Consider the following 14,667-nt stretch of genomic DNA (forward strand, 5'->3'; position numbering starts at 1 on the left):
CTGAAAAAGCCTTTGACAGGGTTGAATGGCCCTACTTATTTAAGGTGCTTGAAATGTTTAACTTCAGCCCGAAATTTATAACCTGGATTAAATTGTTATACCATTCTCCATCTGCAGGCATTCTGACCTCTGCAAGGGACTGGCAGCTGTTGGTGGACCTCGAAGGGCAGCTGAAGTTCCCCAACCATATCGCAGCCACCATCCTGCGACCTGACATTGTCCTAGTGTCTGAGTTGACTAAACAAGTGGTGCTGCTGGAGCTGACCGTCCCATGGGAAGATAGCTTAGAAGAGGCCTTTGAAAGGAAGCTCTCCAAGTACGCAGGACTGGTCAGCAACTGTCAGCAGGCCGGATGGAGAGCGAGGTGTCTCCCAGTGGAGGTTGGTTGTAGGGGATTCGTAGCCCATTCTTTAGTTAGAGCCTTCAGCATTTTGGGCATGGAGGGAGAGGGGAAGAGGAGAGCCATCCGCAGTACCACGGATACGGCAGAGAGGGCCTCAAGATGGCTGTGGCTCAAAAGAGGGGAGCCATGGAGTCATAAGTAGCTAGCCATCTGGACACAAGCTGGGGTCTGATCAGCCCCGGCTGGGTCACCTGGAGGAGGTTGTATGATGTTGAAAGACCCGAAACACCGGATGATTTCAGGAACATCACTGAAGATGTGTCCAGAAGCATCAATAGATGTATGTACACAGCTATGGCGTCAGTTCGTACTAATACTGAAAACTCACCTTTTTTCCCTCTATTTCGAGGTACCAGACAAGGGTGTCCTCTTAGCCCTTTGTTAGCTGATACAGCATTAGAACCACTAGCAATTGCTATTCGAGAATCTACTAACATTATTGATATAAGTCGTGGGTTAAAGTCTCATAAAGTATCACTTTACGCTGATGATATATTTCCAATCCTCAAAAATCTATCCCAGCAGCTCTAGATTTATTAGCCCAATTTAGTCTTTTTTCAGGATACAAATTAAATCTTAATAAGAGTGAATTTTTCCCTATTAATAAGCAAGTTCCCTTATATCAGAACCTGCCATTTAGATTGGTTAATAATCATTTTTCATATCTTGGGATTAAAATTACCTGTAAACGTAAGGATTTATTTAAGGCTAATTATTTACCCTCAATTGACAATATCACACAACTTTCCTTTAAATGGTGTCCACTTTATTTAACTTTGACTGGTCGTATTAATGCTGTTAAGATGTTTATTCTGCCAAAATTTTTATATATATTTCAGACATTACCAATTTTTGTTCCAAAATCCTTTTTTGATAAAGTAGACTCTAAAATCTCTTCATTTATTCGGCAAAATAAAAACCCGAGGTTGGGTAGAATACATCTACAGAAAGCTAAGAGAGATGAAGGCTTGGCACTACCTAACCTTAGATTTTATTACTGGGCAATTAATATTCGACACATGAAATTTTGGTTACTTGACCAAGACACACCATCCATTCCTAAATGGGTAGTATTGGAATTACATTCTGTTCAAGGCTATGCACTTGGTTTCTCTTCCCTCTGATTTGAAACGATATAAGCAGGTTTGCAACCCAATAGTTAAACATACCTTACGTATCTGGTTCCAATTCCGAAAATTTTTTGATCTTAATCAATTTGTGCTAGCGATTCCTATTATTGGCAATATATTTTTCTCCCCTCCTCTACAGACCGTGCCTTTCAAATATGGAAGACTAATGGTATATCATGGTTTTCTGACTTATATAATAGTACAGCACAGTACAGGCCCTTCAGCCCACAATGTTGTGCCAACCCTCAAACCCTGCCTCCTATATAAGCCCCCACCTTAAATTCCTCCATATACCTGTCTGGTAGTCTCTTAAACTTCACTAGTGTATCTGCCTCCACCACTGACTCAGGCAGTGCATTCCACGCACCGACCACTCTCTGAGTAAAAAAACCTTCCTCTAATATCCCCCTTGAACTTCCCACCCCTTAACTTAAAGCCATGTCCTCTTGTATTGAGCAGTGGTGCCCTGGGGAAGAGGCGCTGGCTATCCACTCTATCTATTCCTCTTATTATCTTGTACACCTCTATCATGTCTCCTCTCATCCTCCTTCTCTCCAAAGAGTAAAGCCCTAGCTCCCTTAATCTCTGATCATAATGCATACTTTCTAAACCAGGCAGCATCCTGGTAAAACTCCTCTGTACCCTTTCCAATGCTTCCACATCCTTCCTATAGTGAGGCGACCAGAACTGGACACAATACTCCAAGTGAGGCCTAACCAGAGTTTATAGAGCTGCATCATCACATCGCGACTCTTAAACTCTATCCCTCGACTTATGAAAGCTAACACCCCATAAGCTTTCTTAACTATCCTATCCACCTGTGAGGCAACTTTCAAGGATCTGTGGGCATGTACCCCCAGATCCCTCTGCTCCTCCACACTACCAAGTATCCTGCCATTTACTTTGTACTCTGTCTTCGAGTTTGTCCTTCCAAAGTGTACTACTCACACTTTTCCGGGTTGAACTCCATCTGCCACTTCTCAGCCCACTTCTGCATTCTATCAATGTCTCTCTGCAATCTTCGACAATCCTCTACACTATCTACAACACCACCAACCTTTGTGCCGTCTGCAAACTTGCCAACCCACCCTTCTACCCCCACATCCAGGTCGTTAATAAAAATCACGAAAAGTAGAGGTTCCAGAACAGATCCTTGAGGGACACCACTAGTCACAATCCTCCAATCTGAAAGTACTCCCTCCACCACCACCCTCTGCCTTCTGCAGGCAAGCCAATTCTGAATCCACCTGGCCAAACTTCCTTGGATCCCATGCCTTCTAACTTTCTGAATAAGCCTACCATGTGGAACCTTGTCAAATGCCTTACTAAAATCCATATAGATCACATCCACTGCACTACCCTCATCTATATGCCTGGTCACCTCCTCAAAGAACTCTATCAGGCTTGTTAGACACGATCTGCCCTTCACAAAGCCGTGCTGACTGTCCCTGATCAGACCATGATTCTCTAAATGCCTATAGATCCTATCTCTAAGAATCTTTTCCAACAGCTTTCCCACCACAGACGTAAGGCTCACTGGTCTATAATTACCCGGACTATCCCTACTACCTTTTTTGAACAAGGGAACAACATTCGCCTCCCTCCAATCCTCCGGTACCATTCCCATGGACAACGAGGACATAAAGATCCTAGCCAGAGGCTCAGCAATCTCTTCTCTTGCCTCGTGGAGCAGCCTGGGGAATATTCCATCAGGCCCCGGGGACTTATCTGTCCTAATGTATTTTAACAACTCCACACCTCCTGTCCCTTAATATCAGCATGCTCCAGAACATCAACCTCACTCATATTGTCTTCACCATCATCAAGTTCCCTCTCATTGGTGAATACCGAAGAGAAGTATTCATTGAGGACCTCACTCACTTCCACAGCCTCCAGGCACATCTTCCCACCTTTATCTCTAATCAGTCCTACCTTCACTCCTGTCATCCTTTTTTTCTTCACATAATTGAAGAATGCCTTGGGGTTTTCCTTTACCCTACTCACCAAGGCCTTCTCATGCCCCCTTCTTGCTCTTCTCAGCCCCTTCTTAAGCTCTTTTCTTGCTTCCCTATATTCCTCAATAGACCCATCTGATCCTTGCTTCCTAAACCTCATGTATGCTGCCTTCTTCCTCCTGACTAGATTTTCCACCTCACTTGTCACCCATAGTTCCTTCACCCTACCATTCTTTATCTTCCTCACCGGGACAAATTTATCCCCTACATCCCGCAAGAGATCTCTAAACATCGACCACATGTCCATTGTACATTTCCCTGCAAAAACGTCATCCCAATTCACACCCGCAAGTTCTAGCCTTGTAGCCTCATAATTTGCCTTTCCCCAATTAAAATTTTTCCTGTCCTCTTTGATTCTATCCTTTTCCATGATAATTATAAAGGCCAGGGAGCGGTGGTCACTGCCCCCCAGATGCTCACCCACTGAGAGATCTGTGATCTGACCCGGTTCATTACCTAGTACTAGATCTAGCATGGCATTCCCCCTGGTCGGCCTGTCCACATAGTGTGACAGGAATCCATCCTGGACACACTTAACAAACTCTGCCCCATCTAAATCCTTGGAACTAATCAGGTGCCAATCAATATTAGGGAAGTTAAAGTCACCCATGATAACAACCCTGTTATTTTTGCACCTTTCCAAAATCTGCCTACCAATCTGCTCCTCTGTATCTCTGCTGCTACCAGGGGGCCTATAGAATACCCCCAGTAGAGTAACTGCTCCCTTCCTGTTCCTGACTTCCACCCATATTGACTCAAAAGAGGATCCTGCTACATTGCCCACCATTTCTGTAGCTGTAATAGTATCCCTGACCAGTAATGCCACCCCTCCTCCCCTTTTTCCGTCCTCTCTATTCCTTTTAAAGCACTGAAATTGAGGAATATTGAGAATCCATTCCTGCCCTGGTGCCAGCCAAGTCTCTGTAACGACCACTACATCATAATTCCATGTGTGTATCCAAGCTCTCAGTTCATCACCTTTGTTCCTGATGCTTCTTGCATTGAGGTATACACATTTCAGCCCTTCTACCTTACTGTCTTTACACTGTTTATTCTGCTTCTCTTTCCTCACCAGGACAAATTTATCCCTTACATCCCTTACATATTTTCAGATGGCTCCCTTATATCTTTTGAACAATTATCTAATAAATACAATTTACCAAGAACACATTTTTTTAGATATTTGCAAGTTAGAAATTTCCTAAATACCATACTCTCTTCCTTTCCGGCCTTACCCCCACCCCCCAGAAATATTTTAGACGTTATCATCAACCTTAACCCGTTTCAGAAAGGTGTAACGGCTACTATTTATAATACTATCATGAAATTTAGGAAAGCTCCACTCGACAAGATTAGGACTGACTGGGAAAGGGAATTCGGTCTTACTATCCTGGCTGAGGACTGGAACTATATTTTACAACTTGTTAACACCTCTATCTGTTCCAAACACTCTTTAATTCAATTTAAAGTTGTCCATAGAGCACATATCTCTAAAGATAAATTAGCTCGTTATTACCCTCATATTAACCCTCTTTGCGATAGATGTCATGGGGAGATAGCCTCCTTTACCCACATGTTTTGGTCTTGTCCTACTCTGGAAACTTTTTGGAAAGACATTTTTAATATTATCTCAAAGGTTCTGAATAGTGATATTTCTCCCCATCCTATTACTGCTATCTTTGGATTACCTAAACCTTCTAATAATTTACCCCCCTCAGCGCGTAGAATGACTGCATTTCTTACTTTAATGGCGAAAAGATGTATTCTACAACATTGGAAGGAGATTAATGCCCCAACTACGTTTTTTTGGTTCTCTCAAACGATACTGTGTCTAAATTTGGAAAGAATCAGAAGTAATCTTTATGATACTTCAGTTAAATTTGAACAGACCTGGAGATCATTTATTCAATATTTTCATTTAATGTAACTATTTTTTTTCTCTCTGACCACGTATACATTCCCTTCGTGGATTTTATCTGCCGGGTTTGAGGACGCGATTGTTTAATTGTTTAAAGTCCAGTATATACCCAGTTAGCCTATTGCTTTGCTTTGTTAGGTTAGTTGCACGGTAGGTTTTCTTTCTGTTTTTTTTCGTTCTGTTGGTATCTATGAAGAATTAGTATGCAATTATATTACCTTGTTATTCTATAATTAACATACATTGTATTGTTTTCTTTTGTATTAATATTACTTTTATATTTATATCCTAACAATGTATTGGTTGCTATATATTTTACTCTTTGTGTACTAATTCAATAAAAAGATTTAAAAAGCAAGAAAGATCTTTGTGCCTCTTCCTCATTCCGGGCCTTTCCGATGTTATCATCTCTCCCGGCCACCTGTGCGTAGGAGCCCGCCCGTTTCGGTCAGGCCCTGTACAGGTGGTCCGCCTGCCCGCAGAGGTGGCAGGACTTGGCCTCCGTGTCCCTCCACCTTGCAGTTTCTGCACAGCACAGCCTTACACTGGGCTGCGATGTGCTCCGCCTTACCGCAGTTCCGGCACACCTTGGGTTGCCCGGCATAAACCAGGAAGCCCCGGTTCCCTCCTGTTGTGAACACTGAGGATGGATGGATGACACAGCCGCTGGTGTCCACCCTCAGCTTCACCCTGACCTGCCCTTTACTTGTCCATACTCCCAGACTGTCGTTGACGTTCTCACACTTGCCCACGCTCTCCACATATCGCGCTGGGAATGTGAGGATGCCAACGACCGGTACATAGGGGTTGAACATTTGTACCAGAACCGTTCTCTCTTGCTGCGTTACGTCGGCGTAGAGGGGCTGCGCTTTTAGTAGCGACAGCGGCGCCTCGCTCCCCTTCTCACTGAAGCAGTCACGTAACTTCTGCCACCCTGGGGCATGCCCGAAGGTGACGTCGTAGTAACCGGCGAAATCCCGGACGCTGTAAAGATCGTTCACCTTGAAGCCACGGCAATCCGGTAGCACCTTGCAAATGAAGGTCTCCCTACTGAAACCGTTGCCTTCTTTCAAATCTCGAACGCTCAGTCTGACCGTCTTCTTGACCCCAGCCCCACGAATCGAAGCGCTGGTCTCTCCAGCCTTCCTCTTCTCTGATGCGTTCGTCTCTCCAGCCATCCTTCCCTCCATCGCCGCTGCACAGGGGGAAAGGGCCAGATTTCGGAGCCGATTCCCTCCACATTCCACCCCGTGCCAGCCCGAGGCCGCTCCCCTGCCAACGCTCTCTGTGTGCTGAAATGACCACCGGCGATCAGAGCGTTCCGGTAAAGAACGCTTGATCTTAGCTCTTCATCACCTTCTCTCCCCTGCCAGTTCAGCTCCTGGAAGTTTTCCTCTCGGCGCCGGACATCACGTGTCAGAACGGATATCCAGAAAAAAACTACCCAGAGCGATGTGACAGGGAACCAGTCTCCATCATCAGGGACAACAACCCCCGCCCCCCGCCTTAGATTACATCTACACATGTTGGGAGACCGCCGGACGTGGAGCGAGAATCCGAAGGGCGAACGATCGACTTATCAGTGAGTTCCAACTTTGCGCAACAGTCTGTTTGATAAGATTGGGCCCTTGTTTTTATTTCGTTTCTTTACTGACCATATAGTCTTGGCAGAAAAGGATCTTGGCGATTGTAGGGATGACTTGCAGTGGACTGAAAAGCTTGAGAATGTAGATATTAAGAAAGAGGATGTGCTGGAGCTTTAGGAAAGCATCAAGTTGAATAAGTCACCGGGACCAGACGGGATGTACCCCAGGCTACTGTGGGAAGCAAGTGAGGAGATTGCTGAACCTCTGGCAATTATCTTTGCATCATCAATGAGGCGAGGCTCCGGAGGATTGGAGAGTAGCGGATGTTGTTCCCTTATTCAAGAAAGGGAGTAGAGATATCCCAGGAAATTATAGGCCAGTGAGTCTTACTTCAGTGGTTGGTAAGTTGATGGAGAAGGCCCTGAGAGGCAGGATTTGTGAACATTTGGAGAGGCATAATATGGTTAGAAATAGTCAGCATGGTTTTGTCAAAGGCAGGTCGTGCCCTACATCCTGATTGAATTTTTTGAGGATGTGACTAAGCACATTGAAGAAGGTAGAGCCATAGTTGTAGTGTACATGGATCTTAGCAAGCCATTTGATAAGATACCCCATGCAAGGCTTATTGAGAAAGTAAGGAGGCATGGGATCCAAGGGGACGTTGCTTTGTGGATCTAGAACTGGCTTTCCCACAGAAGGCAAAGACTGGTTGTAGATGGGTCATATTCTGCATGAAGGCCGGTGACCAGCGGTGTCCCTCAGGGATCTGTTCTGGGACCCCTACTCTTTGTGATTTTTTTATAAATGACCTGGATGAGGAAGTGAGGAAGTGGAGGGGTGGGTTAGTAAATTTGCTGATGACATAAAGGTTGGGTGTGTTGTGGACAGTGTGGATGGCTGTCAGAGGTTAAAGTGGGACATTGATAGGATGCAAAACTGGGCTAAGAAACGGCAGATGGCGTTCAACCCAGATAAGTGTGAGGTGGTTCATTTTGGTAGGTCAAATATGTTGGCAGAAAATAGTATTAATGATGACTCTTGGCGGTGTGGAGGATCAGAGGGGTCTTGGGGTCTGAGTCCATAGGACACTCAAAGCTGCTACGCAGGTTGACTCTATGGTTACAAACGCATACAGTGCATTGGCCTTCATCAATTGTGGGATTGAGTTTAAGAGCCGAGATGTAATGTTGCAGCTCCTTAGGACCCTGGTCAGACCCCACTTGGAGTACCGCGCTCAATTCTGGTCGCCTCACTATAGGAAGGATGTGGAAACCATAGAAAGGGTGCAGAGGAGATTTACAAGGATGTTGCCTGGATTGGAGGGCATGCCTTGTGAGAATAGATTGAGTGAATTCAGCCCTTTCTCCTTGGAGCGACAGAGGATGAAAGGTGGCTGATAGAGGTGTACAAGATAATCAGAAGCATTGATTGTGTGGACAGTCAGAGGCTTTTCCCCAGGGCTGAACTGGCTAGCACGAGAGGACATAGTTTTAAGGTGCTTGGAAGTAGGTACAGAGGAGATGTCAGGGGTAAGTTTTTCTATGCAGAGAGTGGTGAGTGCATGGAATGGGCTGCCAGCGGTGGTGGTGGAGGCGGAAACAAAACGGTCTCTTAAGAGACTCCTGGGTAGGAACATGGAGCTTAGAAAAATAGAGGGCTATGGGTAACCCTAGGTAATTTCTAAGGTAGGGACATGTTCGGTACAGCTTTGTGGGCCAAAGGGCCTGTATTGTGCTGTAAATTTTCTTTGTTTCTATGTGTCAATGTTCCCACCGCTATCTCTCCCTCCCTCAACCATACAGGTAAAATATCATCAACACGTTATCTACTGGGGAGGCAAAAGAACTGATGCAACATTACAGTGGTTTGCAAGCTTTAAATATATTTAATACGTTTTGGAAACAGATACATTTACAAAAAGTAGGAAGTTAAGGACTAAAATTTCCACACAGTAGATTAGTAAGTTATAAAATGATTTCTTCTCAAATTTAAGCAGCATCGTATCACGTCCAAGACGGAAGAGGCTGGAGCGTAAGTGGACAGGGGCATCAGTGCACTGTAGAGGCGTTGAATCTCCTAGAAACGGCTGAAGCGGTTTTTCTGCAGATCATTGCCAACGTGGACTGTTACCGCCTGCAAGATGAAAAGTGAAAGTTTACTTTGAACTTGGAACTTTGAAAAATTTTCTATCGAAGTATGTACAGTACTGTGCCAAATTCTTAGGGACAGACACACACACACACAAACATATATATAAATAGCGTGCCAAAGACTTTTGCACAGCGCTGTAGTGATTTTATGGATTACACTGTACTGCTGCAAAAAAAAAATACAAATTTCATTACGTATGTGAGTGATGATCAACCTGATTCTGATGTGGGTCTCTATTGTGGACTGGGAGAGGGGGGATCATGGTTGGGAATAGGGGAAGGGAGAGGCAGTGAGTGGGAAGCACCAGAGAGACATCTGTAATGACCAATAAACCAATTGTTTGGAATCAAATGGCCTTGCCTGGTGTCTCAGGGCTGGGTGTGTCTGCAACCATGCCATCCAAGTGCACTGGCACTCCTCTTCTGTCACTTGTCCCACACCCCTCCTGCGGTGCTCCATCCTCGCCATTCCCAACATTCTTTGCTCCTGCCAGATTTACAAGCTCGCTCTCCGCTCCATGTTGACAAATACAGCGGTGTGTGCAAAAGTCTCAGGCACCCCAGCTAGATAGATATGTAACGCTCGGCTCGATCAACTCACGTCCGTCTAGGGGAACTGCCGTAGGCCCTACCAAACTGTGTACTCACGTTTGCGTAGACGCTACGTAATGCACCCCGATACAAGCCCACACTGTAAAATATCAGACAATACACAATGTACAGTTAAGTTACACTTTATAACTCTTTTTGGTGGTGTGGTTAGTGGACACAAAAAAAAAACAAAGGTGCCACTCAGTAAATTTGTCAGTTTTGTGCACCAAATTAAGTCGTTGGAGCTCACACCTCCCCGATCCGTCCACAAACGACCTCCGAACCTCCAACAACCTCCGAACCGTCGAATTCCAGTATCCGCCATCCCGGAACCGCCGACCGCTCCCGCACTCGTCCGTCCTCTTCACTCGCCTTGAGCAGGTACACAAATTGGGTGTGACATATATATGTGAATAGGGCTTCTTATAATGTCAGGCACTGAACCAAGATGAAAGAAATACATGAATTCCCAAGCTCCACAGAAATATAGTGATAGTTACGACATTAACAAGATTATAGCCTATCACTACACTTCAGTGTATAACTGGTACAATAAAACATATAATACTTAATTTAATAATATGACAAAGTATTACTAATTATCATAAAATATAATTATCAAGCAAGTAAGGTAACGTTGTTTGCTTAGAAGCCATAGGGTTGTTAGTGAGAAAAATTTACTTTTGTATTGGCGACCACCACAGATGTAGGCTTACTTCTACGGCTGATTCAGAGCAGACAGCAGGGCCCGCAGTGCTGAGCAGTGTTCCTAAGCAGGTATCAAAATAACAGAAACAAAGCAAATAAGTTTTTTACACTTTCAGCCACCTAAACTGGAACCAAGTAATCAAGTATGAAACAAGAACGCCTGATGAACGATTGGTAAAGCCACGAATATTGGTGAATATTAGTATCAAAAGCGGTAGGTTGGTAACTCTGCCTCGTACCGTTTCTCTCGCAGAAATGGTTGGACAGGAAGTGTACCTGTGTGTCTGGATATTCACAATATCCTCACACATCGGGTATTACATGGTTAGACCAATACAGATCCTGTTTAGTCTTTAAGTATGTAAAAAGTGAAAGAAGCTTGAATCTTTACAGAAATTATAATTGTATCTGTACGAATAGAAAATATCGTATTTTGTAAGTGAGAAATGTTAACAGGGGAGGAGAGCAGCCATTTGGGAGATTTGGAAATGTATTTCGTCTCGTTCATTGCTCACTACTCTTTTTCCTATCAACACAAAGAGAAAAAGAGCCTCTTTCCAATCAACTATAGCGGCCGCTGTTAAATTCCCCGCTTGTATATTTTGACATTTTTTTACAGAGGTGCCGGAGTGGCACTCCGGTGAGATCCAGCAGCACTGCACCCCTGGCTGAGGGGTAATAACTGTTCCTGACCCTGATGGTGTGGGTCCTGAGGCTCCTGTACGTCCTTCCCGATGGCTGAGGGGTAATAACTGTTCCTGAACCGGTGGTGTGGGTCCTGAGGTTCCTGTACCTTCACCCTGATGGTTGAGTGGTAATAACTGTTCCTGAACCTGGTGGCGCTGAAGGCATTACGCTGACTGTGGTGTTTTACAGACACTTAGATAGGCTGACGGATGATGGAAAATGGCAGGCTATGCGGGAGGGGAGGGTTAGGTTGGTTGATTCATTGATTGAGAGACGGCACAGAATTGACCCTTCCGGCCCTTCGAGCCTCACCGCCCAGCGATCTCCCGATTTAACACCAGCCTGATCATGGGGCAATTTACAATGACCAATTAAACTACTGACCGGTATGTCTTTGGACAGTGGGAGGAAACCGGAGCACCCAGAGGAAACCCTAGAGAAAACTTCTGGCGTTCACCTTTTTTTTTTTACCTGCCATGACTGTTGAGGTCCCTTTGTCTAATCCTGGGTTTTGTGGAACAGGTAGAGCCACGGAGGTGCAAAGTTGGGGGCTCGGAGGACACGCACAGCTTCCCTCTGCTCCTGTCCTCGGTCACCCTCTCGGGATAGGCAGACGCGTTGGGAAACCTCTCGGCAACTTGATTCTGCTGGTGCTCGGGCGGGTTCCTGCAGTCGCGTTCCACGGCACTGTCCCGTAACCAGCTCCTGCAGCAGATCCTGTCTGGGGTATGAACTGAATACTTTAGCTAACGAAAAACATTCAAGATTGTTTAGTGTCATTTTCAGTACACAAGTGTCAAGGAGAACGAAATAATCGTAACTCTGGATGGGATGCAGGAGATAAATAAAACACACCAAGCCAAACACAAGAAGATCTGCAGATGCTGGAAATCCAAGGCAACACACACAAAGTGCCAGAAAAACCCAGTAGGTCAGGCAGCACTTACGGAGAAGTGTAAACAGTCGAGGCTTTAGGCTGAGGCCCTTCATCAGGACTGGAAAGGAAGGGAGAAGACGTTGAGGGTGGGGGAGGAGAGGAAGAAGTACGAGGTGGTAGGTGATAGGTGAGACCGGAAGAGGGGGTGGGGTGAAGTAAAGAGCTGGGAAGTCGATTGGTGGAGGTGATGAAGGGCTGGGGAAGGGGGAATCTGATAGGAGAGAACAGAAGGCCATGGAAGAAGGGGACGATGGTGGAGCACCAGAGGGAGGTGATGGGCAGGTAAGGAGATAAGGTGAGAGAGAGAAATGAGAATGGGGAATGGTGAAGAAGAAAACTAGAAGTTCGACAAATCGATGCTTAACTCACTACTAAGATAAACTCCATAAGATAAAGAACACAATAATAATAATAATAAAAACACAATAAATATAAATACATAAGATAGCTTATATACATGGATTGACTGTACGTGCATAAAGTGACTCTAGGCACAGGAGTGTCTCAAAATCACAATCAATCAGTATATACCATGAAATTTGTCGTTGTGCGGCAGCAGTACCTTGCAATAGAAAATAAAGCTGTAAATTACAGTAAATATATAAAAAATTAAAAAATTAAACAATTAAACAAGTCGTGCAAAAAGACAAAAAGAAAATAGTGAGTTAGTGTTCACAGGTTCGATGTCCATTCAGAAATCTGATGACAGGGGAGAGGCTGTTCCTGAATCACTGAGTGTCTGTACAGAAGGTGACTCTGACAGGAAATGATCCATGAGCAGGGTGACTCTGACAGGAAACAGTCCGTGAGCAGGGTGGGTGGGATCCTCCCTGACGTTACTGGCCCTTTCCCGGCCCTTGATGGTGGGTAAGCTCCTGGACCGGCTTCACTCACCCCCCGGTGGCTCGTGGGTGTGGACCCACTTCTGGGGATCCTGCGTTCTGATGTTTGATGTTCTGAGCGTTACTCGTTTGTTGTTTCTGTTGTTTGCGTGACTTTGCACGTCTGATGGTCTTGTTTCGTGGGGTGCTTTCTTTAAGTGGGTTCTCTGACATTTCTTTGTTTGTGGCTGCCTGCAAGAAGATGAGCCTCGAGGCTGTGCACCGTAAGCATACTTTGATAATTACTGTACTTTGTACTTTGAACTTGGAATACATCCTTGATGGCTGGTAGTCTGGTGCTGGTGACACGTTGGGCACTTAATTGTTTCCTGAAACACTTAATTCAACAACTAATAATTCAGTTTTGCTCAGCCCACAAGGCTGTAATAAAATCTAGCACACATTCAGCAATCCCCCGATTTAATCCCAGCCCAATCACAGGACAGTTTTACAACCACCAATCAACCTACCAACTGGTAGGTCTTTGGGCTGTGGGAGGAAACCAGAGCACCTGGAGGAAACACTCGTGGTCATGGGGAGAACATACAAATTCTTTACGGGCAACGGCTGAAATTGAACTGGGGTCACCGGTACTGTAAAGTATTGCGCTAACCACTACGCTACGGTGTTGCCCCATGGAATCCTCATGCAAATCCAGCAGAGTTTGAGCAGTTTTGTAAAGAAGGAAGGGGAAGGGGAAAAATTGCAGTGTCCAGATGTGCAAAGCTGATGGAGACCAGTCCACACAGACTCAAGGCTATAATTGCTGCCAAAGGTGCATCTATTAAATAGTGACTTGAAGGGGAAAAATACTTATGTAGTCAATTGTTTTGTGTTTAATAATTGTAATTAATTTAGAGCACTTTGTAGAGATCTGTTTTCACTTGGTCACAAAAGAGGTTTTCTCTGTTGATCAGTGTCAAAACAGCCAAATTAAATCCACTATGATTCGGTGTTGTAAAACAACAAAACATGAAAACCTCCAAGGGGGACGAATGCTTTTTTAGAGGCACTGTACACACAATCACTGACAAGCAACCAATGTGCAACAGAAGACAAACTGTGCAAATACAAAGACTAAACAAGTAATACTGAGAACACAAACTGTGGAGTCCCTGCAAGTGAGGAAACCCAGATTTCGAGTTTAGAAGGCTAAAAGGTTGTATTTCACTTACTGTAACCCCAGCAGTTGCAACAGGAATCACGCTGATCCCGAGGTGCATTTGAAATCTCCTCAGTGACATTAGCGTGCCCTGCAGCATCAGTCTGTCCGGAACAATTCACATTGCTTGCCAGGCCCACTTGGCTGCGGTTGCGTTTCAGAACCTTAGACAACTTCTTGATGGCCTTCGAGGCGGCATGCGGGTTGCCCGTTGCGCTCAGCGTCTCTCTTGCGGCCTTTTGCCCCTCTTGGGGGAATGCCTGGGCCTCGAGGCCACCTTGGCTCCTGGGCTGACTCTGGACCTCAGGGAGGAATTGCCTCGAGCTCCCATTCTGCTCTGTGCTTTCGGCTGGCAGCGTGCTGCACGCATCCACTGGTTCGGTTTCCTCCGCAACAATTGTACTCTTCTGGTCAAGCTCCTCAAAGATCTCCGACTGGGTATTCTGAAGAAAACAGAAATATAGATGAAAGGTTTAGAACACATAATTTTGCAGGCCAT

General features: G+C 45.1%; 1 protein-coding gene across 1 annotated transcript in view; it reads right to left on the reverse strand.

Moving 5' to 3' along the window:
* Window positions 1-11,655: 11,655 nt before the first annotated feature.
* LOC140203631 (uncharacterized) overlaps window positions 11,656-14,667 on the reverse strand; it is a 64,594-nt gene continuing 61,582 nt past the window's right edge. The window contains exons 12-13 of the mRNA XM_072269679.1: window positions 14,182-14,611; window positions 11,656-11,909 (exon numbers count right to left, since the gene is read on the reverse strand). Coding sequence (XP_072125780.1) covers window positions 11,656-11,909; window positions 14,182-14,611 — 684 coding nt within the window. The remainder of the gene's footprint in view (window positions 11,910-14,181; window positions 14,612-14,667) is intronic.

The sequence above is a fragment of the Mobula birostris genome, chromosome 10, assembly GCF_030028105.1.
Source record: "Mobula birostris isolate sMobBir1 chromosome 10, sMobBir1.hap1, whole genome shotgun sequence".
In the NCBI taxonomy this organism is placed as follows: Eukaryota; Metazoa; Chordata; class Chondrichthyes; order Myliobatiformes; family Myliobatidae; genus Mobula; species Mobula birostris.